At 42.6% G+C, this 27846-nt stretch overlaps 1 protein-coding gene across 2 annotated transcripts in view; it reads right to left on the reverse strand.

Moving 5' to 3' along the window:
* Positions 1–19122: 19122 nt before the first annotated feature.
* The window catches only part of LOC309543458 (C-reactive protein-like), a 28755-nt gene continuing 20031 nt past the window's right edge, over positions 19123–27846 (reverse strand). For both annotated transcript variants that reach the window (XM_082242936.1, XM_082242937.1), the window contains exon 3: positions 19123–19815. In XM_082242936.1, coding sequence (XP_082099062.1) covers positions 19166–19815 — 650 coding nt within the window. In that variant the 3' untranslated portion in view covers positions 19123–19165. The remainder of the gene's footprint in view (positions 19816–27846) is intronic.

Raw genomic sequence — 27846 nt, forward strand, 5'->3', positions numbered from 1 at the left:
TCATCTGTTTCTTTTTACATCCACTACCAATGCAAAAAAGTTTGTATGTTTACATACATTTTTCATCCAATTGTTTTTTTTGACAGATGAAAAATAGGGCATTCATCCGTTCCAAAAAACGGACATTGACGGAAGCGGATGAAAACGGATGTTAACGAATGATCATCCGTTGTCATCCGTTTTTACATAGAGATGCATTGATGTCAGTTTTTCATCCATCAACGGATGGATGAAAAATGGACAAACGGACCGTATGTGTGAAAGGGGCCTTACAGAGAGGATCTACTGCAAGAATTACTGCCCTCAATCTGACGTTCATGGCGATACCTCACATGCATGCTGCAATTGCTGTTTACATATGACACCAGACCGATGCTTGCATTCGGCTTATTTTGCCTATTTATTCTATTTTGACACTTTCCTTTTCATTTTTTTTTAAATCATTTTTATTGGTATCACAGGGAATTTAAATGGAGACAAGGAGGGTACCCCCAATTGTTTGGGACTGTGAATGCCACTAGACACTCAGAAAAATACAACTAAGTAATAAAATAATCAAAACTTTATTTGTACACAAAAGAAAGAATATGCCACAGATTAATGATGCAACCAGTTTACAACTGGATATACATAACAGATTAAAATTGCATGCAAAAACAGACCATCCTCAACATGGAAGACTCCCAGGTACAAATGGTGAGGAGAAACGGACAGGTCCCCTATGATAGCAATAAGTAGTGATAGGTACCCCTTTTTAAAAACATTGGGGTCTATTAGACTCTAGATCTCTCTTCTGCCCTTTAAGTCTGACCACACGAAAATTGGTGTGATAAGATGCTTTCCCAAATTTTCCAATGACGCTGTTTATATCTGGCAAAATCGAAGTGATGAAATGCATGTAGCTTCCGGTAGCCTAGGCCATAGAGATGATTGGAGCCATTCTGGTCTCCAATCAGCTCTATGATCAGCTGATTGAACCACTGGCTGCAGTCCCGAGAGACGGGAGAGCCAGAGAAAACCGTGGAAGCGGCGGGAGGGGGGGAGTTCCCTCTCACTGCTTGTAAAAGCAGTCAGTGGCTAATTATCTGCTAGGATTGCTTTTACATGAAAGCCGACTGCTGGCTATAAAAAAAACTATACCAAGATGATGCCTAAATCTGCAGGCAGATGGTATGACCACTCAAATTCCAATGACATGCTAGTACGTTGCTTGTCCTTGTTGGGCATTTATTGTAAGGTTATTTTTTGTTCATGCAGCCTGTGGGCTGAATGAAAAAAAGAGAACCTAACAGATTCCTCCATTCACATCGATCTGCCAAGAAAAGTGTTAAAAATTTATTTCGAAGGGGGCGTGTCTGGCCAGCGAAGCTGATGGTTGCATTGTCCTAGGGCTCCTCTTTCAGTCTAGCTTAAACAGTGGCAATAACCTGACTTCAGGGTCCCTCTATCACCCACTGACCTGGCGCAGTTTCCTCCATCTCTGGGCGGAATGCCCTGATGCAGAAAATCCAAGCTGCAGAAAGTGACAGATTTCTACTCAGCTCGGAACTCCCCACGTGGCCAAGTTGATGCCTATGGTGGCGGCTCACACAGAACAGAAGAGGAACCATTAAAGCCGGAGCGGGTGATCCGGGTGAGTCTTTTCCTCCTCTCTCCCCCTCAGCACGAAGCACTGTAAAATCCAGACCACTAATAGATGATCTTCCATCCTGCCTGTCAGCCCCTGCAGCTCTCTCTCTCCCTATACCTACACCTAGCATCCAATCTGATATAGAAACCTATCCTTCCACAGACCAGCCTATTTCAGAACTAGCTACGAAGAATATGCTTCTCTCCCTAAGGCAATCCCTGCATGTAGATCTCACAGCAGTTATAACCCCACTCTCCCAAACAGTGCAAGATCATGAACACAGTTTAACTCGTATGGAAACAAAAATGAGTGCATTGTGCTCAGCCCATAATGATATAGTAGATGCTCATACTCACCATGAAACTGAGATACAACAACTAAAATTTAAATTAGTGCAACAAATAGATGGGTATGTTGGCGCTCCCAGAAACAATGCCAATGGGCTCTGATACATCTCTTGTCTTAAATCAAATTGGCAAGTTTATTAAAAGGCTAAAATACTAATAAAATATGATGTGATGCCAGCAAATGTCCGACAGTTTGGCAATACCTTAAAGGAGGACCCAGGAGTGAGGTGGAGACGCTTGTCCAAATGTTGAGCCTTGCTGATGGAAACACTCAGAGGCTGGAAGAGGAGTGAGAGAAGGGGGGGAGCAGAAACCCCAGCCCCCGCAAATCAATCCGGCCACGAGGAAACGTTCGGGCTGCACAGCGGAATCCACTCCTGGTCTCGAGCAGCACAGCGGCATCCACTCCTGGTCTCGAGCAGCTGATGAAGGGCTTTGCCCGAAACATGTCATCCTCCCCGATTTGTGGCCACTAATGTCCTCTCAACCAGCTGACAGCTCACACGGCGGTGTGCTGTACCCGGCTCAGTGAGGCTGCCTTCGCTTCAGGTCCCTGGTAACGAGGCAAGCAGGATCCAGTGAGCACGTCTCCGTGACTCAGCTGCGGGCGCCCAGTGACGTCATCTTCCGGCGCCACCTCATCTATTTGTTGCACTATTATCTGGGTTTTGGGTCGGCTGCAACCCTGACATGACTTTTGGCTGATGGTGCTTTCTGGTTACAATTTGTCCACCTTACTTCATCTTTGAACTCTGGATATCTGCCCTACAGCGCCAGGAGTTTTTGTATGTATAATTTAAATTAGCAGACCTAGAAGACCATTCCAGAAGGAACAATATCAAATTCCGTGGAATACCTGAATCCGTTACGCCTGATGCATTAATCCCATATATTCAACAGCTGATGAAACACTTCATCCCTTCAATCGCTGACCTAGAACTAGCCATCGACAGGGCTCACAGAATTCCCAAACCTGACTTCCTCCCTGCTTCAGTACCCAGAGATGTACTAGCAAGGTTACATTTCTACCACGTGAAAGAAAATAATCATGCCTGCGGCATGACACGCGCAACATCTTCCATCTTTACATGCAGGCGTCAAACTATACGCCGACTTATCGAAAGTGACCTTACTCAACAGGAAAATGCTAGTCTCGATTACCAAAGCCTTACACAATATTGGCATAGGCATAGGATACCAGTGGGACTTCCTGACCAAGCTCACCATCAAGCATCAGAGAAAATCTTTTACAATCAGAAGCCTGGAAGCTGGCCTTGATCTACTTAAAGAGTGGCACATTGTTCCAGATGAAGCTCACCCTCAGAACACATGCCAGCCCCATCCAATGGAGATGGAATAGACATGAATATCGCCCTTCAGTCCTACGCATGGACCCTACCACTCAAACCTAATTCTACCCATTAGCTGGAGAACCTCAGCCTATCCATAGTTCTACAAGTCCAATATGTGTGTCTTCCATATTGACCTATTGTTATCTGTATCTTATTGTTATCTAGTTCCTTATGTTTTTTTCAGTTTACATTCCCCTTTACTCCCACTGTTTCTGCCATTACTACACCAAAGTACCATTCAACACCCTCAGAAATACCTTTCATGCATCTCAACCCGCCGCTTACTCAACATCTGACCCCTAGTGATTCACCAACTATCAAAATCCATCTGCAATATCCAAGCAGTCACTCACCAGACCGCCTATGTAAATCTAATTAGTTCTCTCATCATGACACTTAAATTCACTTCTCTCAACATGCAGGGCCTTAACTCTACACAAAAGCGATCCTCACAGAGACCCACTGTGTGTGTATAGAAGACCCTGTAGTAAAGACTATGAAATGAATTTGTCATGTCCATATTATGAAATACAGAAAATATTTTGAAACAAACATTGTTTGTATCATAGGCCCCTCATGGACTATTGACAAAATCAGTGTGGTAAAATAGTATATTTTATTGTATATAAATATCAAAACATTAAAATATATAACAACACATGCCAAAAAAGAATGGACATGTGTATATATAACTGTACAACAACAATGTGCAATACAAATTGCATAAAATCAATAGACTTGGTAAAGCCAATGGAAGTAGTTGTCTAACATTACATAGTGACACCTAACATGTTTCGGACTTGCTAAATGTCCTTCTTCAGAGGTGACAACAAAGTTTGACCACGGATCTAAATGTAAATACAAATGTCAAAATAGTGAATATATACTGTGCTGCTGATAGTTCATAACATAGCACAGTACTTAAATGCCCAATAGATTTTGACCCAGCAGCCCCATCAGAATTCACAATTTTCACAAAGATATCAAATGCTGGAGCTTCTTGGTGAGGAACTCAGTACCATGAAGAGCTGTGCCAGACCAAAATGTGTGCTAAGAAGCCACTGAATTGTACTCAGGTATCAAAGATCCGGGGCACGTAATAAATACCAAAAGCCCTATAGTCAGCTGCTGCATCAAAAATAATAACCAAACATTGGCTCAAAAGTTTTGTATGTATAAGTATATACAATAATTATAGAATAGAAAAAAGGAATTGTATATAATGTATGCTTTGCCAGAAAAATAATAATGGAAACTGCAACCAAACGGAACAGTCCCAATTATAAAAGCTATTACTGTTGGATGAAGACTGACACAAATTGTTCTAATATATGTGTCATTAAAATTAATAAATATAGCCTTAATTACCCATTATCCAATATTGTAAAAAGATGTAGTGAAAAGGTTTTCAAAAAATACAAAATAATGTATGCATACCTCATCCAAAGTCAGAGAGACATGAATAGCATGTTACCATCACACCATCCAGCATGTACTGGTGTGTGTGTTGGCTAGATGCCCTTAAATACTTATCTGGATTAGGGTGTGAAAACAGCGATCAAGAAAATAAGATGCAGCTGGTGACAGATGCAAGCACAGTTGGTTTTTTTCCCTAACGACAAGTGCTCAGCATAGTAAGGATCTACCGATGTGATGGCGCGCAGCGCTACCACGTCCCGGTAGGAGGCGTCATCACTTCACCGGCTCATCATGCACAGCAAAGAGCGTGAGCTCTGCGTGATGGAAACTGCTATGCAAAGCAGAAGTGAGGTCACCATATTGAACTGGTGACACCAAGACACAAAGAAACAGGCCCTTCCGTCGAATGATTCCAGGTAAGGCCTTGGTGCACCAGGAACCTGGGGACATTGGTCTGAAACATAACAAAAAATTATATATATAAAAGATAATGAAGAATTGTCAAGAAAGAAATGATACATATGAGTTCCGAAAAGCCATGAAGCCCCTGCATGAACAAAATGTAAACTATTGTTGCAACACATACTGGCCATTAATTGCATTGCAAAAAAAAAAAAAAAAAACACTATACAAATCAATGACGACAACGACAGCAACAGAAAGAAAAAAAAAGGGGGGGAGGAGAGAAAGGTGCTATAAACCCAGTTCACTGGGCCCAGACTGGAAACCCTGTAAATAGGGTTTGAAATGTATACCCTCATTGAGGCCATTGGCTGTGTAGCCTGAAGACAAAACATCCATTGTAATTCTCTTTGTAATAAAACTTTGCTAAGATCCCCCCCTCTGGAAACGTAACTATAGGAGGACTTTCTTTATGTACCAAGGCACTGGGTTTGCCAAGCAAAAACCTTGGAGTGGGAGCAATATTTTTTGGCAGATGAGGTCTTCTCTATGTACACGGACCACATAAAGATGTGGTCTCGTTACATAGATGACATATTCCTATTATGGGAAGGCCCGCCTGACCTTTTGAAAAACTGTCTAGACAGAATGAACAGAAATTAATTCAATTTAACCTTTACTATGAATTTTGATTATGACCACATTACCTTCTTGGATGTCAAGATCTTTAGAGGTGAGGATGGTGCTCTCCGCAGTGGCCTTTTTCGGAAGCCCACTGCGGGGAACAGCATCCTCCATGCTTCGAGTTTCCACCCCCAGACCCTCATACGTTCGATTCCGTTTAGTCAATACCTACGTATTAGACAAAATTATACAGACATTGAAATGTTCCAGAAAGCTGCTAATGAACTACGAGATAGACTAGTATTGAGAGGATACTCAAAAACTACTCGTAAAAAGGCTTACAAAAAAGCCATTACTAGTGACAGACAAAAACTACTGTCCCCAAAAAACCCGAAAGACGACCCCATCAGCATGGAAGCAGATGCATGGGGCAGGCAGCTCCGATTGCCGCCTGACACCCCCAATATTTTCCCTGCTAATAGAGAAGAATGGTCAGCTGTTGTAAACACAGCTGACCGTTCTTATCCCTGAAATGATCATAGAGCCCCTGTGATCCTTCTATATAGGATCACAGGTCTCTATGATAATTTTACAAGCCACGCCTCCCCCACAGTTAGAATCACTTTCCTAGGCTCACATTTAACCCCTTGATCACCCACAATGTTAACCCCTTTCCTGCCAGTGTCATTATTACAGTAACAGTGCATATTTTTAGCACTGATTACTGTAGTAATGTCACTGGTCCCCCCCAAAAGTGTCAAAAATGTCAGTCAGGCTTCCGATCTGTCCGCCGCAATGTGGCAGTCCCACAAAAAATCGCAGATCGCCACCATTACTAGTAAAAAAAAAACAATAAAAATGACACTAATCTTTCCCGTAGCTAGTAGACGCAATAACTTTTGCGCAAACCAATAAAAATACACTTATTGCAATTTATTTTTACCAAAAATATGTAGCAGAAAACAAATTGGCCTAAAATGTAAAAAGTTTTGATTTTTATTTTTTTTTTGGGGAATGTTATATAGCAGAATGTGAAAATATTTTTTTTTTCAGAATTGCCGCTCTTTTTTTGTTTATAGCCTGGTCATTAAGGGGGCAAGGGGGTCCAGAAGTGGTTAATAAACTCACCTCTCTCCATGACCTCTTTATGATTAACCTATTTAATCTACTCGCCAATACTGAAACCTGGCTTCCTGAATCCAACACTACGTATTCTGCTGCCCTATCCTAAGGTGGTCTTCTCTGGACTCCCCCAGACCCAGTGGACGCAAGGGAGGGGGTGTCAGGATCCTTCTAGGCCCACATAGCACCTTTCAGGTACCTCACCCTGCTCCCTTTCTGTCACTCTCATCATTTGAGGCACACTGCATACGTCCTTTCTCTCCAGTTTCTCTAAGGATAGCTGTTATCTACCACCCCCCTGGACCAGTATCAACCTTTCTTGATGACTTCTCTGTTTGGCTACCCTAGTTTCTCTCTTCTGAAATCCCCACAATAATTCTCGGCCATTTCAAAATCCCTATTAATACTAAAACTCCTGCCACTTCCAAACTTCTCAGTCTAACCTCCTCCTTTGACCTGAAGCAATGGATACATGCTTCTACTCACTCTTAAGGCAATATCCCTGACCTTGTTTTCCCCACCTTTGCACCCTGTGCAACCTCTCCAACTACCCTTTCCCTCTCTCTGATTACTACCTTATTAGTTTCACTCTCTCCCTATCCCCCACCTCCTCTCCCTCCAACTGCCTTACAGTTACCCAAAGAAACCTACGCCACCTCAACCCTTCTTTTCTCTACTCTGCTACTGACCACCTCTATGACAGAATCTCACCCCTGTCCTGCACCAACCTTGTCACTTCTGTCTAGAGCGCTTAACTTTTAGCCTCCCTAGATACACTGGCCCCCCTCACTACACATTGAATTAGACCCCGACCCCTTCAACCTTGGCAACCAGATAACACTAGAAGTCTGAAAAAGTATTGCCATGCTCTTGAGCGCTTATGGCACAAGACTAGATAGATATCAACCAATATAAATGTGCCCTCCAAAAATACAATTCCAGTCTCCGCACTGCCAAGCAGACCTATTTTATCACTCTCATTAACAACTTATCATCCCATCCCCAGCAACTCTTCTGTACCTTCAACTCTCTACTTCGTCCTTCACTGCATCCACCCACTAACTCACTCACTGAGTTAGTTACTGAGAATACACCCCTTTCTAACCAATGACACAACAAAGCTCCTAGTTTACCCCCTGGTCATCTCGCATGTCCACTACTGAAATTCCATTCTCATTGGCTTACCTCTACATAGGCTATCCCCCCTTCAATCCATCATGAATGTTGCTGCCAAACTCATCCACCTTACCAATTGCTCAGTGTCCGCTACTCCTCTCTGTTAATCCTTCCACTGGCTTCCGCTCACCCAACAAATTAAATTCAAAATACTTACAACAGCTTACAAAGCCATTCACAATTTAGCCTCCAGCTACATCACTAGCCTAGTCTCAAAAAACAACCTAATCACTCTTCATTCCTCTCAAAACCTCCTGCTCTCTAGTTCCCTCATCACATCCTCCCACGTTCACCTCTAGGGATGATCGAACTTTTGAAAAGTTCGGTTCGGCCAGAACATCCGAACTTCCCAAAAGTTCGGCCGGATTTCAGAACCCCATTGAAATCAATGGGACCCGAACTTCGGTAATCAAAAAACACAATTTTTAAGCCCTAAAACCCAATAAATGCCCCTAAAAAGTCCCTAGGGTTCTGGGTCATGCCCCATTAACTATTAATCACACAAAAAAAAGTTCTTAAAAATTGTCATTTTTGATAAAAAAAGCCAATTATTGAAAAAAAAAAAAAAAAGAGAGATTTTTTTGATTTTGACTTTGGATTTAGTATCTGGGGGGTCTAAAAAGTGTACATGTGAAGTTTCAGCTCTGTAGCATGTCCAGAACCATGAAAAAAAAAAGATAATTTTTCAGTAGAACAGGCATGTGGGACCCTCCTTTTACACCTATATGATCTTTTTTTCTGGTTCTGGACATGCTACAGAGCTGAAACTTCACAGGTACACCTTTTAGACCCCCCAGACACAAAATCACACAAAAAAAGTTCTTAAATATTGTCATTTTTGATAAAAAAGCCAATTATTGAAAAAATTTTTTAAAAAAGAGAGATTTTTTGATTTTTTGGATTTCGTATCTGGGGGGTCTAAAAAGTGTACATGTGAAGTTTCAGCTCTGTAGCAAGTCCAGAACCATAAAAAAAAAAGATTGTTTGTATTAGAACACTTTCAGCTCAGGGGGTTGGCTTCTCTTCTCGGTTTTCACACCTTGCCGGTTTAATAGCAGGCATTTTTTTGGGTTCTTTGCAGTCAGGAAAAACATCTGAACTTGTGTATAGTGGTACTGTGCACAAGTTCTGATGTTTTGCCTGCCTCCAAAAACCCCCAAAAAATGCCAGCAAAAACACACCTGGGCATTTTTTTTTGGACGCTAGCGGTTTTTTTTGGCATTTTTTGGGGTTCTTTTGAGGCAGGCAAAACATCTGAACTTGTGTATAGTGGTGTATATACACACATACATATATTTATATACACACCTAGACATATATAGGTGTGATAGTAGCAGAAATATATGCTTGCGCTAATGAAATCATTTACAGTAATATATTTCTGCTACTATCATACCTATATATGTCTAGGTGTGTATATACATATAATTATGTGTGTATATATACCACTATACACAAGTACAGATGTTTTGCCTGCCTCAAAAGAACCCCAAAAAATGCCAAAAAAACGCTAGCATCAAAAAAAAAATGCCCAGGTGTGTTTTTGCTGGCATTTTTTGGGAGTTTTTGGAGGCAGGCAAAACATCAGAACTTGTGCACAGTACCACTATACACAAGTTCAGATGTTTTTCCTGACTGCAAAGAACCCAAAAAAATGCCTTCTATTAAACCGGCAAGGTGTGAAAACCGAGAAGAGAAGCCAACCCCCTGAGCTGAAAGTGTTCTAATAAAAACAATCTTTTTTTTTATGTGTCTGGACATGCTACAGAGCTGAAACTTCACATGTACACTTTTTAGACCCCCCCCAGATCTGAAATCCAAAGTAAAAATCAAAAAATCTCTTTTTTTTTTTTTTTTTTTTTCAATAATTGGCTTTTTTTATCAAAAATGACAATTTTTAAGAACTTTTTTATGTGTGATTTCGTATCTGGGGGGTCTAAAAGGTGTACCTGTGAAGTTTCAGCTCTGTAGCATGTCCAGAACCATTAAAAAAAAAGGATTGTTTGTATTAGAACACTTTCAGCTCAGGGGGTGGGCTTCTCTTCTCGGTTTTCACACCTTGCCGGTTTAATAGAAGGCATTTTTTTGGGTTCTTTGCAGTCAGGAAAAACATCTGAACTTGTGTATAGTGGTACTGTGCACAAGTTCAGATGTTTTGCCTGCCTCCAAAAACCCCCAAAAAATGGCAGCAAAAACACACCTGGGCATTTTTTTTTTACGCTAGCGTTTTTTTGGCATTTTTTGGGGTTCTTTTGAGGCAGGCAAAACATCTGAACTTGTGTAGAGTGGTATATATACACACATAATTATATGTATATAGACACCTAGCCATATATAGGTGTGATAGTAGCAGAAATATATTACTGTAAATGATTTCATTAGCGCAAGCATATATTTCTGCTACTATCACACCTATATATGTCTAGGTGTGTATATAAATATATGTATGTGTGTATATACACCACTATACACAAGTTCAGACATTTTTCCTGCCTCCAAAACCCCCCAAAAAATGCCAGAAAAAACACACCTGGGCTTTTTTTTTTTTTTTTTTGACGCTAGTGTTTTTTTGGCATTTTTTTGGGTTCTTTTGAGGCAGGCAAAACATCTGAACTTGTGTATAGTGGTATATATACACACATAATTATATGTATATAGACACCTAGCCATATATAGGTGTGATAGTAGCAGAAATATATTACTGTAAATGATTTCATTAGCGCAAGCATATATTTCTGCTACTATCACACCTATATATGTCTAGGGGTATATATACAGACATATATGTGTATATATACCCCCTATACACATGTTCAGATGTCATGTCTGACATCAAACATGTCCTCAAAAAAGCACTGGCAGTGGCAGCCCCTGCAGCATGAAAAATGCTTGGCTGGTGAGAGGCCATATTCCTGTCCCGAATTTTTGAAGCTAACTTAAGTGTAAAGGAGCACTCTAACTACACTAGATATCCCTTTCCTCACACTAAAAATAGCTAAATGACACTTTGTAACACATTAGAACAGAACAGCATTCCACTCTCTTCCATGTCCCGTACAAGAATGCTAGGAATTTGGCGGGGGCGATCTTATATACTGGGGGTCGTATTCACTAATGATTGGTCTAGGGACCCCCTAGTCACTCCAATTACATTCCTAGCATTCTCCTGCCCCCTCAATTGGCTTTTGCTAATGGTTCTGGTCCAATCACGGGCTTTTAAAGCCCATTTCCTGAAGCATTGCATTTTGGTCGGTTCTGGTTGCCGAATTCCGAACTTTTTGGGCAAAAAGTTCTAAATTCGGCCGAACCTCGAACACCCAATGTTCGGGCCGAACCGATGGTGGACCCGAACCGTTCGATCATCCCTATTCACCTCTAGGACTTTTCCAGAGCCTCTCCAATCCTTTGGAACTCCTTACCACAATCTGTCAAATTATCTCTTACTCGTTTAGCTTTTAGACGATCCCTGAAAACCCTCCTCTTCAGAGAAGCTTATCCTATCCACACCTAACAACTGTACTTCCATTTTCTCCATCAGCTCGTCCCCCACAGGTATTCCCTTTTGTTTCCCTTGACCCTCCCTTTGAGATTGTAAGCTCTAACAAGCAGGGCACTCAAATTCCTCCTATATTGAATAGTATTATAACTGTATTGTCTTCCCTCATATTGCAAAGCTCTGCGCAAACTGTTGGTGCTATATAAATCCTGTATAATAAAAATAATAAATACCTCTCACCTCAATTGTGGCAATTTCTTACTAATCCCACCAGCCCCCTAAAAGGCATCTCTCTGTTCCACAATACCATCAAGCACAAAGCCATATTCCAAAAGTCACCGCAGATGATCACCTGGGAAAAGGAACTCAAACAAGAGTTCTCAGATGCGCAATGGTTGATCGCCATTCGGACCACTTATAAAGCGTCCCAGTGCATCTCTCATTGGGAGCAAGCCCAGAAACTCCTTACCCGGTGGTACCTAACACCTTATCGTTTGTCCAAAATTTATGCAACCCACAGCCCTCTTTGTTGGCGCAACTGTGATCAGGTGGGCATAATTGCTCATATTTTCTGGTACTGTAAAGGGTTGACCAGCTTCTGGGGAAAGATATTCAAAATTATTTCAGAATCCACGGGTGTACTACGTACACCTGATCCCGCACTAGCACTTCTCTTCCTGGGCATGGATACCTTCCCACCCCAGATGCGCATTGTAGTGGCGTCTTGATTGCAGCCAGAACCATCATAGTGAGATGCTGGAAAAAACCTGTTGCTCCTTCACATTTGGAAGCACTGAGACAAGTTAACATCCAGTTCTCCCTGGAAAAGGCCCACGCCTTTGCAACCTTCAGAAGCTCACAGTTCCACAGAGACTGGTCAATTTGGGCTAATAGCAGATATTTCCTCCCGTCCTGCTGACACTTTTTTACAGTCAAGTAATTCAGATCAGTATGACACTATTAAGGTCAAGTAGGTTAGTTCAGTATGTCACAGTTTACTCTTTACTTTGTACTTTGTACTTTGTACCTGTTTAACTCCCCCTGCTGATAGTTCAGTTAGCAGATAGCTCATGTTGTGCTTAATTCATGTTCCCATGTTAATGAGACAGGTCAAGGATTCGTTCTCCGTTTTAGCCATGTATTCCTTATATCCTGTTTACTCACATTATCTTGATATGCTTTACTTTGTTGTATGTGTTTTTTTTTCTTGTTAAATACCTCAATAAAAAATTATTGAAAGTAAAAATAATAAATACCTAACTTCTTTAACACTTGCCTATATAAATCGTTGTTGGCTTTCTATGTCACATGACCAGAAGAAGGGCCATGCCTGAAACGCGTCGTCATAATGACAGCCCCATGACAGTCTGCTAGATATAGGATCTATCATCCTCCTGTGTACACGGTATCGCTACTGGTTCCCCTTGCAGCCGCCAACATCATCTTCCTGTGCCTTTTGGTTGGCCTGGCCACCCACATCTGGCCGGAGTACTCACTTCCTATCCAAGAGAATACAGCGGGTCTGCTTTCACACGGCAGTGGATTAATTTGGCTTGGCGAGCAGTCAGCGATCTTTGGCTGTCCTTAGCATTCTGCCACACCCAGAGCCCCCATAGATGTGCTATAAACAGCAGCATATCCCTGGGAATTGGGTGATTTATTATCCTGGAGATAAGGTATTCTTACCCGGGCAGATCATTTCCCGTCTCCTTCTCAGTACTGGTTCCAGAATGGTATGTGAAGCCCTTGTGCAGCTTCCTGTGCTGTTTATTGCTTTGATGGATCTTTATTTTTATACATACCACCATTAGTCTGTTTTTATTGTTTTTATTTCATGGTTATTCATTTTATAAACTTTGCATACATTTTTATCATCTATTTGAGGATTCATCCAACTTTGTGGAACTACTAGTAACAGCCAGCAATAACATTCATTTTGCCTGCATAAACGTATATCCCCTAGCGCTACCTTCTGAGGTTTGTGTGTTGTATAAAATAACTATGGTTTTCATTCTCAGGGCTGGGACAAGGGGTGAGCAGGAGGGGTGACTGCCCTGGGCGCTGTATTTTTTTTGTGAAGTGGGGGGGGGGGCGCTGTAAGGAGATTGAGGGGGAGGGCATTTGTGTTGGGAGGGGCAATTGAGGGGGGGCAGCAGCAGGGGGTAAGAATTGCTAAGAGTGGTGATTTTGGGGGATTTGTTTGGGAGGGGTAAGAGGATTTATGCTAAGAGGGGGGATTTGGGAGGTTTGTGCTAGAAGAGGTGATATGGTGAATGGGGGAGAATTGTGCTGGGAGGAGATTTTTTTTGGGGGGGTATAGGTGCTGGGAGGAAGGATTTGGAGTGGGTTGGATGTGCACTCAGAGGGGGAATTTGAAGGGTAGAGGATTTGTGGTAGGACGGATGAATTTTTGGGGACATTTGTGTTAGGGGGGAAAGATTTGTGTTGCAAGGAGATATTTTAGCAGGGAGGCGTATTTGTACTGGGGTAATTTATGCTTAGGGGGTAAGCATGCAGATTAGTGCTTACCTTTTGGGGGGGAATTTTTTGCTGACACATACTTTTCATACATCTTGAAGGGGGGCAGCACAGTTTGGGTTGTGCACCCTGGGCTCTAGATGCCCTTGTCCCGGCACTGCATATTCTGTGTGTAATTGTAAACAATACCAGTTTGCTAACAGATAATGCCCAAAGCATGCCCACTATTGAATGATGAGGCGTGCTCACCACTAAGTGTAGTTAAACAGACCCACAATATATGGGTTTTATTGTTAAGGTTGTATTAGATTTACATTAGGGTTCATCTTCAAGAATGCTCTCTTCGTTGGAGACAGCATTGAAGCAGAGTTAGCAAAGTAAAATAGAAGAAATTCTGGGACACACACTCTGGGTTTGTGGTCCCAGCATACAGAAGCTGGGACAAGGGGTGAGCAGGAGGGGTGACTGCCCTGGGTGCTGTGTTTTTTTTTGTGAAGTGGGGGGGGGCGCTGGAAGGAGACTGAGGGGGAGGGCATTTGTGTTGGGAGGGGCAATTGAGGGGGGGCAGCAGCAGGGGGTAAGAATTGCTAAGAGTGGTGATTTTGGGGGATTTGTTTGGGAGGGGTAAGAGGATTTATGCTAAGAGGGGGGATTTGGGAGGTTTGTGCTAGAAGAGGTGATATGGTGAATGGGGGAGAATTGTGCTGGGAGGAGATTTTTTTTGGGGGGTATAGGTGCTGGGAGGAAGGATTTGGAGTGGGTTGGATGTGCACTCAGAGGGGGAATTTGAAGGGTAGAGGATTTGTGGTAGGACGGATGAATTTTTGGGGACATTTGTGTTAGGGGGGAAAGATTTGTGTTGCAAGGAGATATTTTAGCAGGGAGGCGTATTTGTACTGGGGTAATTTATGCTTAGGGGGTAAGCATGCAGATTAGTGCTTACCTTTTGGGGGGGAATTTTTTGCTGACACATACTTTTCATACATCTTGAAGGGGGGCAGCACAGTTTGGGTTGTGCACCCTGGGCTCTAGATGCCCTTGTCCCGGCACTGCATATTCTGTGTGTAATTGTAAACAATACCAGTTTGCTAACAGATAATGCCCAAAGCATGCCCACTATTGAATGATGAGGCGTGCTCACCACTAAGTGTAGTTAAACAGACCCACAATATATGGGTTTTATTGTTAAGGTTGTATTAGATTTACATTAGGGTTCATCTTCAAGAATGCTCTCTTCGTTGGAGACAGCATTGAAGCAGAGTTAGCAAAGTAAAATAGAAGAAATTCTGGGACACACACTCTGGGTTTGTGGTCCCAGCATACAGAAGCTGGGACAAGGGGTGAGCAGGAGGGGTGACTGCCCTGGGTGCTGTGTTTTTTTTTGTGAAGTGGGGGGGGGCGCTGGAAGGAGACTGAGGGGGAGGGCATTTGTGTTGGGAGGGGCAATTGAGGGGGGGCAGCAGCAGGGGGTAAGAATTGCTAAGAGTGGTGATTTTGGGGGATTTGTTTGGGAGGGGTAAGAGGATTTATGCTAAGAGGGGGGATTTGGGAGGTTTGTGCTAGAAGAGGTGATATGGTGAATGGGGGAGAATTGTGCTGGGAGGAGATTTTTTTTGGGGGGTATAGGTGCTGGGAGGAAGGATTTGGAGTGGGTTGGATGTGCACTCAGAGGGGGAATTTGAAGGGTAGAGGATTTGTGGTAGGACGGATGAATTTTTGGGGACATTTGTGTTAGGGGGGAAAGATTTGTGTTGCAAGGAGAGATTTTAGCAGGGAGGCGTATTTGTACTGGGGTAATTTATGCTTAGGGGGTAAGCATGCAGATTAGTGCTTACCTTTTGGGGGGGAATTTTTTGCTGACACATACTTTTCATACATCTTGAAGGGGGGCAGCACAGTTTGGGTTGTGCACCCTGGGCTCTAGATGCCCTTGTCCCGGCACTGCATATTCTGTATGTAATTGTAAACAATACCAGTTTGCTAACAGATAATGCCCAAAGCATGCCCACTATTGAATGATGAGGCATGCTCACCACTAAGTGTAGTTAAACAGACCCACAATATATGGATTTTATTGTTAAGGTTGTATTAGGTTTACATTAGGGTTCATCTTCAAGAATGCTCTCTTCGTTGGAGACAGCATTGAAGCAGAGTTAGCAAAGTAAAATAGAAGAAATTCTGGGACACACACTCTGGGTTGTGGTCCCAGCATACAGAAGCTGCTTTCTGGATACACGTGGCTCATATCAAAGCAGTACAAACGTTAATTTAGGCTGATTACTCACAGCTTTTGCACGGCAGCAAGATTTACTCACAGTACTGCTTCTCCCTCTGCCAGTAATGCCTTTAGTTGTGGATATGTATGAGAAAGCTGTAAAAAGGCAACTAATAGATGAGACCTCCTACCGAAGGTTAGCTGAGAATCATTTCCAATATTGGTTAGGAAATTAAATTCTCAACTTCAATTGGCCAAAGAAGCTAATCTTCTCAAACCAAAGGATTTTGACTCTGTTAAAGTATCAGAATATATTGTGAATTTTTATAGTCATTTATATTGATAGATAGACATATTTGGGGTATTTACTAAATGAAAATCACTGTGCACTGGAATTGCACTGTAAGTGCACTTGGAAGGGCAGTCACTGTAGCTCTAAGTGGAAGGAAAATACAGGAGCCACTCTAAGTGCAGGATCTTGAGATTTATTTAAAAGAACCAAAGGAAAGGTACTCACAAAGATAATAGTGTAAAAAGCATCGTGGAAAATCACTCCGGTATTTGGATCAGGATGGCTTGAGCGGTTGCGGTATACAGGCAGTGAACGGTGGCAGTCCGTACTTCCTGGTCGCGAGGACACTCTGATGCCGATCCGTCGTCACTTCAGGGATACATGATTACGTCATGGCGCTGGCGACGCGTTCTCGGAGCATGCGCTCCTTCCTCAGACCGATTAACCGAGAACGCGCCGCTGGCACCATGACGTAATCACGTATCCCGGAAGTGACGACGGATCGGCATTAGAGTGTTCTCGCGACCAGGAAGTACGGACTGCCACCGTTCACTGCCTGTATACCGCAACCGCTCAAGCCATCCTGATCCAAATACCAGAGTGATTTTCCACAATGCTTTTTACACTATTATCTTTGTGAGTACCTTTCCTTTGGTTCTTTTAAATAAATCTCAAGATCCTGCACTTAGAGTGGCGCCTGTGTTTTGCTTCCAGTTGGCTCCAAGCATCTTCTACTTGTCACCAGAGCTGCCTACGGAGTGCTTTTTGGGATTTTTTATTCTTATGGACCTTTTATATGGACTTATGAACTGTCACTTTGTTTGACATTATTAATTTGTTTGATCCCCTGTTTTTCCTAGTGACACTCATGAAGTCCCTTGTATTACTTCTTCTTCCCCGTTGTGCGCCAGTTGTTATTATTAAACGCTGTAGCTCTGAGTGAAGATGTAAAATGAGGGGAAGCTCTTCTGATTTCTATTATCTATCTATCAATTTCTATTATTCACTCATGCTTTTTTATTTTCCTTGCATGTCCCTCTCAGATTTACGACAACTGCACTTCCAAGTGCACTTGCAGTGGATTTGCCTTTAGTAAATAAACCCCATTGTTTGCTTCATGCATGGGATTTTGGTAATCATATCACAAGTTCATTTGAGAAGATAGCGTTACATTTTCCAATAGGGTTGTATCTGTGGAGTCCTAGTAACCGGATCATTAGTGATGTTGCGAACCTAAAATTTGCAGTTCGCAAACGGCGAACGCGAATCTCCGCAAACGTTCGCGAACGGGGGAACCGGGCGAACCGCCATAGACTTCAATAGGGAGGCGAATTTTAAAACCCACAGGGACTCTTTCTGGCCACAATAGTGATGGAAAAGTTGTTTTCAAGAGGACTAACATCTGGACTGTGGCATGCCGGAGGGGGATCCATGGCAAACAACTCACACACGGCGGGCAGGCAACTGCACAATAGATATATATATAAAAAAAAAAAATACTGAAATACCAGCCCTAAAAAGGGCTTTTTGGGGTGCTGTCAGGATGCTGTCCTTACAGCAGGAGTGGACCGAGAACACTGAGTAACAAGACCGAGAACACTAAGTTTTTGCTGAAAAAGTTCGGAATTCGGCAACCAGAACCGACCAAAATGCAATGGGACAGGAACTGGGATTTAAAAGCCCGTGATTGGACCAGAACCATCAGTAAAAGCCAAAAAATGCCCAAAAAAAATGCCCCAAAAAAACGCCTGCAACAACACACCTGGGCGTTTTTGTTCCAGGCGTTTTTTTGGGCATTTTTTGGGCGTCTTTGGAGGCAGGCATAACATCTGAACTTCTGTATAGGGGTATATATATACACACACATATATGTATATATTCACATACACACATATAGGTGTGATAGGAGTGTAGCCCTATGCCTGCAAATTATTTCATTAGTGCAGGCATAGGGTTCTGCTACTTTCACATCTATATATGTGTATGTGTATATATACATACATGTGTGTGTGTATATATACCCCTACACAGAAGTTCAGATGTCATGCCTGCCTCCAAAGACGTCCACAAAAAAGCCCAATAAACGCCTGCAACAAAAACGTCCGGGTGTGAAAATAGCGAAGCCACTATCCTGCTCTACTGCAATTCTAATACAAACAATAACAATCTTTTTTTTTCTGGTTCTGGACATGATACAGAGCTGAGACTTCACAGGTACACTTTTTAGACCCCCCAGACACTAAATCCAAAGAAATCTCTTTTTTTTTTTCAATAATTTTTTCAATAATTGGCTCTCTATCAAAAATGTCAATTTTTAAGAACTTTTTTTGTGTGATTAATAGTCCCTGGGGCATGACCCATAACTCTAGGCCCTTTTTAGGGGCATTTGTTGGGTTTTAGGGCTTCAAAATGGTGTTTTTTGATTACCGAAGTTCGGGTCCCATTGATTTCAATGGGGTTCTGAAATCCGGGCCGAACTTTCGGGAAGTTCGGGTGTTCTGGTCGAACCAAACTTTTCAAAAGTTCGATCATCCCTACTGGTAACCAAATAATGATCTGTACATGCATCTGTTCCTCAACTGTTTATTAATCTGTTTTCCTGGAGTTTATATTTAGTAACATGGCATATATAATGAGCTGGTTTCTACCCAAGATCTACATTGGAGCTTGGTTTCAACAAGAACATTTCCTTTAATTTCATAGGTAAGAGAATTCCAGTTAATGATATTTCCATTGTGATTCCCAGACATAACTTTCTGCATATCTTCTGGTGTCAAAACATCATCCCACATATGGACATCACTTATTTCACCAGAAAATGACTGATTAATGTCAAACCCTCCCCCAAATGAGTCTTGCTCCTGCCCCAAAACTATACTTGTTTTAGGACCAATAGTAAAACCTTTTTTTGAAAGTTGTCTAGGGTAGAGTTTTCCGTTGATCCAAAGTTGAATTACTCCAGTAGTGGAATCCCAGGTCACACAGGTTTGTTTCCAGCGTAGCATCTCGGTTTCTATCCTGAAAGTATTTCCTTGCTCAATAACAAACACTTCATAGGCATTTGGTGGCACTGGAAAAATTAAGAAAGTGTTGTACTCTCCAGAATCCATTGCCAGAGAAAAGAGACTATGGGACCGTGTAAGCTCTGTGTAAGATTTCAAGCAGACACTGACTTTTTCTAATGGTTTACTTATGTCAGGTTTCAAAATCACATGTGCAGTTGCAGTTGGTGTTGGGAAAAGGAAGACTTTGCCACTCATATCTAGAAAAAAATTGTAGAACAATAATACATTTTAGTGATAATTGTATTTGCAACAATATACTGTATATTAGTTCAAGACAATATAGACATAATAATCCAAATGATCCTCACCAGAATCTTGATCATCACCGTCATTTATTACCAACTCCATCATCATTATATAAAATTACCATACTATGATAACCATGGCTTTTTTTTCTTTAGATAATAGGTGCAAGAACCCACCCTCTCCGGTCAACTCCCCACCCTCACCTCCACCCCTCAACCCCTCCCCCATTCCTGCTATTCCTCATGAAAGAGAAGTAAAGTGTTACCACCTTCTCCCCCCTGTCCGCAGCTCATCTCCCCCCATCCACAGCTGACCCTCTCCCCCCCTTCTACAGCTCACCTCTCCCCCCCCCCTCAACAACTCACCCTCTCCTGCCTGTCCACAGCTCAGCCCCCCTCCCCCGGTCACCTTCTCCCTCCCTGTCCACAGCTCACCCCCTCCACTTTCCACAATTTGCCTTAGCATGCACCTCTCAATCCACAACTCACCTTTTTTACCCTCTGTCAATATGTGACCTCTGCACACCCCCATCCACAGCTTACATCCCCAATTCACAATCACATCTGCACCCTCATTCACAGCTTACCTCTCCCTCCTCCATATTTCCCTTCTGAAACCCTATCTACAGCTCACCCCAATACACAGCTCTCAACCTCTGCAACCCCCCCGTCTTTCACCTCTGCACCCCCTGCTCCCCCCACAACTCTGTTAACTTTGTACAATTCCCCCTGCCCACCGCTCTCACTTTGCACAATCTACAATGTAACCTCCATGCAGCTCTGACCTCTGCATAACATCCACAATTTCTTCACAGCCTCTGTGCACAACCGCCTCCCCCCTTCCTCTTTCCCTCTGCAGCTCTCTCACCTGCAGTTGCATTAGGGCAATTCCCTTCTATTAGGCAGAGCAAGCTTTTTTTTTCCCTCCCTGCCTACTGCAATCTCATCTGCGTAGCTCCACCTGTCAGATCTGTGTAGCATAGAGCCAAGGAGGAGTTTCATAGTGCTTCACTTAGCTCCATGCTACACAGATCTGACAGGCAGCAGGCAGGTGTAATGTTCTGGTACCTTTGGGTACCCTAATTACTCTTTTCCTAAGTGTATGCGCCCCACCATTCTCTTTTGGTAAGGTGCGCATACACCTTTAAGACTGATGCTGTCATCACTAAGCGCCGGACTGAACAGCTATTTAAATCACCAGCTTTCACTCACATGTGTTCGTTCAACCTGCTTTGTTGCCTTGATGCTAACCTGCCTTGAAGCTCTCATGCTTGCAAGCATACCTCGCTGTTGGAACCACGCTGCGCTGATCCCTGTATCCCGCTACCGGATCATCCGCTCTTGCCGAACCTCTCCTCTGCTACATTGCTACTAGTGATAAGTACCCCACAGGGGAAACCTCTATACCCTTCATACTAAAAGCTTACACTATCTAGCGCTGCATACTAAAGACTATTACTACATCTTCATTATCTAAGATTGCTAGCTCTTGAGCCTACTACCATCTGCTCTTGCACTGGGTTGGTCTCTCCTGTATGTTCACCTGCTACTCTATCATCTGCTACCATACATGATTGCTAACCTATCTGCATCCCATCTGCTACTATCTTACTTTCAAGAACATTCCTTTCAAGTGTCTGTCATCTACCATCTCTACCCAACCTGTCTCTTCAGCTATCATCACTGTATTACTATATACATAAGTCACTCTAGGAACATCTTATTGAGTGTGTGTATTTACTTGCTGAATTGAGATCATCCACACATGATGAGTCTTGGGAGTTGGGATTGGTGTCTCAGCGTTTCTCTACATGACTACTGAAGTGGAATATTTCTGCAGCTGTAAATCCACATTATACATAAAACGCATGAGCGTTACAGATTGAACGAACCTCAAATGGATTCAGCAGAAATAACCACTCAGGTGACACAATTAAAACAGCAAGTAACTGTGTTAATACACGCACTTGCTGAATTAAAAGAAGACAATCAGGCTCTGTCGCAGCAGGTAATTAGACTGACACAACTTACCACTGCTCAGTCCCCTGAACGCAAAATAAATCCTCCTTTGGTATTTACAGGCGATCGCAAAAAATTTCGCGAATTTAAAAACGCATGTGAGTTACTTTTCTTGCTAAAACCCCGTACCTACCTTACTGATCACATTAAGGTTTGTACTATTATTTCTTACCTAACAGGCGATCCTCGGGCCTGGGCAGACTCTCTTTTTGAGAAAAGCGATCAGCTTCTCAACTCCTATGCCTTGTTTCTAGCAGAACTTACTAGCCTATATGATGATCCCAATAGGCAGAGTACTGCCGATCTTCAATTAAGATCCTTGAAACAAGGTGGGAGACCTGTGGAAGACTTTGTCGCAGAATTCAAGAGATGGACCCTTGATTCAGAATGGAATGATGCATCTCTGAAAACCCAATTTAGGCTTGGCCTATCAGAGGCTGTTAAAGACGAGCTCGCTCGAGCGGATCTGCCAAAACCCCTGGATACATTGATACAACTCAGTATCACCATAGATAGAAGACTACGGGAAAGAAAGCCTGAGAAAACGGGAATGCCATTATCCAGTTCTTCTCAGATTTCGGCCGTTGACCCCACTCCTATGGAGATAGGAACCATACGCCCACCTCTATCAACTATGGAAAAAGCCAGAAGACGATCTGGTAATCTCTGCTTGTACTGTGCATCCCGGATCACAAGATAAACGTCTGTCCCCTAGTCTACAAAAAGAAGGGTGAGTGTTCACATGTCCTCCTAGGGGAATTGGCAACTTCAATCACTAACCCTTACCTTTTTGTTTGCTTAACATTACAGTGGGACCAGAACAGGATTACTACTAAGGCCATGATTGACACAGGATCTTGTGGAAATTATATTGACATACGTTTTGCTGCTTTAAATAAAGTTCCTATTATTTCTAAACCTAAACCTGTCTCAGTGAGTCTTATTAACGGTGTTCCTTTATCCTCTGGTCCGATCACTGATCAGACACAGGCACTCCTAGTCACTACTAACGGGTCTCATATGGAGACCACTACCTTCGATCTAATACCTTCACCCCACTTTCCCATTGTTTTGGGACTTCCCTGGTTGCACACACATCAACCAACCATAGATTGGAAGGAACGGACCCTGGCCTTCCTCTCTTGCTATTGCGAGGGTACATGTAACCTCCCGTCTTTCGGGAAGATCCTGTCTGTGGTGACAGATGAGATTGCACCACTATGTTATCAGGATCTCTCTGAGGTTTTTCTTGAGAAAAATGCTCAAGCACTACCTCCCCATCGAGACTATGATTGTAGTATTGATCTACTCCCAAATAGCAAATTGCCGTTCGGTCATGTTTATCCTCTTTCACAGGATGAACTTTCCCATCTCAAAGACTATTTGGATGAGAATTTGAAAAAAGGTTTTATTAGACCTTCCACTTCTTCCACAGCAGCAGGACTCTTTTTTGTCCGCAATAAGGACTCAAGTCTCAGGCCTATCATCGACTATAGGCAATTGAATGCTATTACAATAAAAGATCGCTATCCTCTACCACTTATCCCTGAGCTCATTGAGCAGGTGCGTGGAGCTACCTATTTTTCAAAATTGGACCTGAAAGGAGCATACAATCTCATTCGAATCCGTGATGGACACGAGTGGAAGACTGCATTCAGAACCAGATACGGATTGTTCGAATATCTTGTAATGCCATTCGGGCTATGCAACGCCCCTGCAGCCTTTCAACGATTTATAAACGATATTTTCAGAGACTTACTAGATGTCTGTGTTGTGGTATATCTGGACGATATACTTATATATTCACGATCCCTGTCTGAACACATAAGACATGTAAGACTAGTATTATCGAGATTGCTTGCACACAACCTTTATGTGAAACTGAAAAAAAATGCTTGTTTCATAAAGACGAAGTACTGTTTCTAGGCTACATCATATCCAAAACAGGAATCAAGATGGACATGAGTAAGATATCCTGCATTCAGGATTGGCCTACACCAACCACACGCAAGGCGCTACAGCGATTCCTTGGATTTTCGAATTTCTACAGGAAGTTCATCAGAAACTTCTCTGCCATTGTGAGACCCCTCACACAGCTCACTAGCATTAAAAGACCATTCAAATTGTCAGATGAAGCAAATAAAGCTTTTCACCTGTTAAAGACAAGGTTTACTTCTGCTCCCATACTACGCCATCCAGACCCATCCCTCCAATACATTCTGGAAGTAGATGCGTCAAACATGGCAGTAGGAGCAATACTTTCCCAACGACCAACTCACACTTCACCACTTCATCCAGTCGCCTTCTTTTCTAAATCCTTAAGCAGTCCAGAGGTAAATTACCCCGTGGGTGAAAAGGAACTGCTCGCTATAAAATTGGCTCTGGAGAATTGGCGACATCTACTCGAAGGCACCCGACTACCAATACTTATATACACGGACCATAAAAATCTTCAATATCTTCAGACTAACAAAACTCTCTCTAACCGACAGGTACGATGGTCACTATTCTTTCTAAGGTTTAACTTCCTAGTGACCTACACACCTGCAGATAAGAACAAAAAGGCGGATGCACTATCACGACTAACCGAAGAAAACTACTTTGAAATCCCTTCCGTTCCTATAATACCTCACAAACGTATTATTGGAGTTGTCCGTTCTTTGAAGGAAGAGGTTTTGCATGGTATAAGTTTGGATTCACCCCCACCACAACTAAATACTGATGCAGAAGGCTTCCTCTACTACAACGACAAACTTTACATACCACCTACCATGCGCACCAAGATCTTGGAATTATCGCATGATGTGCCTATGGCAGGACATATGGGTATGACAAAGACTCTCAATCTGATTACCAGGCAATTCTGGTGGCCTGACATGAAAACATCTATACAAAAATTCGTCTCTTCATGCAATGTCTGTGCCAGGTCCAAAATTGACACTACGAGACCATCCGGTCTACTATGCAGTCTACCAATACCCCAAACTCCATGGGAAGTTGTGTCCTTGGACTTTATAGTAGAACTACCCCCTTCCAAAGGATTTAATACCATCTTGGTGTCAGTGGACCATCTGACAAAAATGGCACATTTCATTGCTATTCGCAGACTACCTTCGTCCAAACAAACGGCAGAACTCCTGATGAAACATGTCTTTAAGTTACATGGTATCCCAAAAACTCTTCTGTCTGACCGTGGATCACAATTTATTTCCAAGTTCTGGCAAGAACTATGTCACATACTACGAATTGAGCGGAAGCTCACTTCTCCTTACCATCCGCAGACCAACGGACAGACTGAAAGAGTCAACCAATGCATCGAGCAATATTTACGCTGTTACACTTCTTACCAACAGGATGATTGGGTGGATCTTCTCCCTCTGGCAGAATTTGCCTACAACAACGCAACCCACAGTACGACCAAGCAGAGTCCGTTCTACTTGAACTATGGGTTTCATCCCTCTATTCTTCCACCACGCATCCTTCCTTCAAATAACCCAGTAGCCTCAGACTATCTTACCCAAATAAAGGACTCTCTGGGTTTGCTTAATACTACCATTGCACACGCTCATAGTCAACAAAAGAATTACTATGATCTTCGCAGAAGACCTTCTCCTCAGTATGCTATCGGGGACCTCGTTTGGCTCTCAACAAAAAATTTAAGACTGAAAATCCCTAGCAAAAAGCTTGGACCTCTGTTCTTGGGACCTTTCCCAATCAAGAAACTTATTGGAAAAGCTGCAGTACAGCTTACATTGCCAATAGACCTCAAAATACATCCCATTTTCCATGTGTCACTACTGAAGCCCCATGTTCCTGACCAAGGAATAAGGCCTACTATCCCACCTCCTCCTCCTGTACAAGTTGAAGGTGGAGAAGAATATGAGATAAAAGAGATTCTGGATTCTCGTATCCACAGAAGAAGACTTCAATACTTAGTTCGATGGAAGAACTATGGGCCCCAAGACGACACCTGGCTAAACACCTCTGACATACATGCCCCTAGATTAATCCGCAATTTTCATGCGAAGTACCCAGACAAACCAGCTCCAGAGGCCTTCAGGAGCCGGCCTTAAGGGGGGGGGGGGGGTACTGTAATGTTCTGGTACCTTTGGGTACCCTTATTACTCTTTTCCTAAGTGTATGCGCCCCACCATTCTCTTTTGGTAAGGTGCGCATACACCTTTAAGACTGATGCTGTCATCACTGAGCGCCGGACTGAACAGCTATTTAAATCACCAGCTTTCACTCACATGTGTTCGTTCAACCTGCTTTGTTGCCTTGATGCTAACCTGCCTTGAAGCTCTCATGCTTGCAAGCATACCTCGCTGTCGGAACCACGCTGCGCTGATCCCTGTATCCCGCTACTGGATCATCCGCTCTTGCCGAACCTCTCCTCTGCTACATTGCTACTAGTGATAAGTACCCCACAGGGGAAACCTCTATATCCTTCATACTAAAAGCTTACACTATCTAGCGCTGCATACTAAAGACTATTACTACATCTGCATTATCTAAGATTGATAGCTCTTGAGCCTACTACCATCTTCTCTGTCACTGGGTTGGTCTCTCCTGTATGTTCACCTGCTACTCTATCATCTGCTACCATACACGATTGCTAACCTATCTGCATCCCATCTGCTACTATCTTACTTTCAAGAACATTCCTTTCAAGTGTCTGTCATCTACCATCTCTACCCAACCTGTCTCTTCAGCTATCATCACTGTATTACTATATACATAAGTCACTCTAGGAACATCTTATTGAGTGTGTGTATTTACTTGCTGAATTGAGATCATCCACACATGATGAGTCTTGGGAGTTGGGATTGGTGTCTCAGCGTTTCTCTACATGACTACTGAAGTGGAATATTTCTGCAGCTGTAAATCCACATTATACATAAAACGCATGAGCGTTACAGCAGGGTAGAAGCTGTCTCTGGAATCCCTAAATGCTGTCTGTTGTGACATCTGGTCCTGGAGCACTTATCAAACAGATGTGGGGCACATACCCTGGATGCCGGTGCTAGCATACAGCTCATACCCTGGATGCCGGTGTTATCATACAGAAGCCAGTGGAGGAAGTGAGTGGTATAAAACGTATTCTTCAGTGTTATGTGACAGGCTGGAGAAGAGAGGACTGCCAGAGGTGGAGGAACAACGTTCCACCATGTCTCTGCAGAAAAAATCCTTGATGATAACTACTTTAAAGTGTAATGCCAGCCAAACTTTTTTATCGTTTTTGATAGAATGAGGCAGGGTTAGAACCCCTATTAGGTTTCAAATGCTTTCCATGGTTCTATTAGAGGGATTTCCCCTCACATCTGTTCTGATAAGCCTTCAAAAGGAAAACTGACAGCAATAGAAAAGTTAGTCGAGATTGTTGATGGAGTGAATTCTTATTATTGGTCTGTCTCTCGTTACAGCTTAGAAATATATGAAAATGTATAAGCACGAACTTTAAGGTCATTGGGGAAGGCAAATTCCTATTGTGTACTTATTTCCCTTTTCTAATACAGTACAGTATGTAGTTACAGAACATCTAAACCAAATCACTAATATCTTGTATAAGATATAACATGTTGATATTATTTCCAAAAGCTGTTTTCAGTTTTTATAAATCTGAGCCTTCATTAGAAGAATACTGTATCTGATTAACCTGCAGATCCTTTTTAAGATTCTTTCTTCTGCAAGATGAAAGGGTGAAAATTGTGCTTTTGATGTGTCAAATCAAAACAATGATGTACGGTCAATGCTTGAGCAAGTACCTGAGGATAAGAAGTGGCCATGGACAAATTCCTCATTAGCTACATAAACCATGGCCTAGAGTGGCTTGATTGCCAGGGGTAGCACCCAGCTAAGCTTGAAGTTTGTTATCTTTTGTTACTTACAGGCTCACACAACCTAACAGCAACCAGACCACATTCACTGCTTCCATCTACACGTTTTCATCTAAATTTCCAGCTC

This window comes from Pelophylax lessonae (assembly GCF_965119305.1).
Source record: "Pelophylax lessonae genome assembly, chromosome: 13".
NCBI classification, from domain to species: Eukaryota; Metazoa; Chordata; class Amphibia; order Anura; family Ranidae; genus Pelophylax; species Pelophylax lessonae.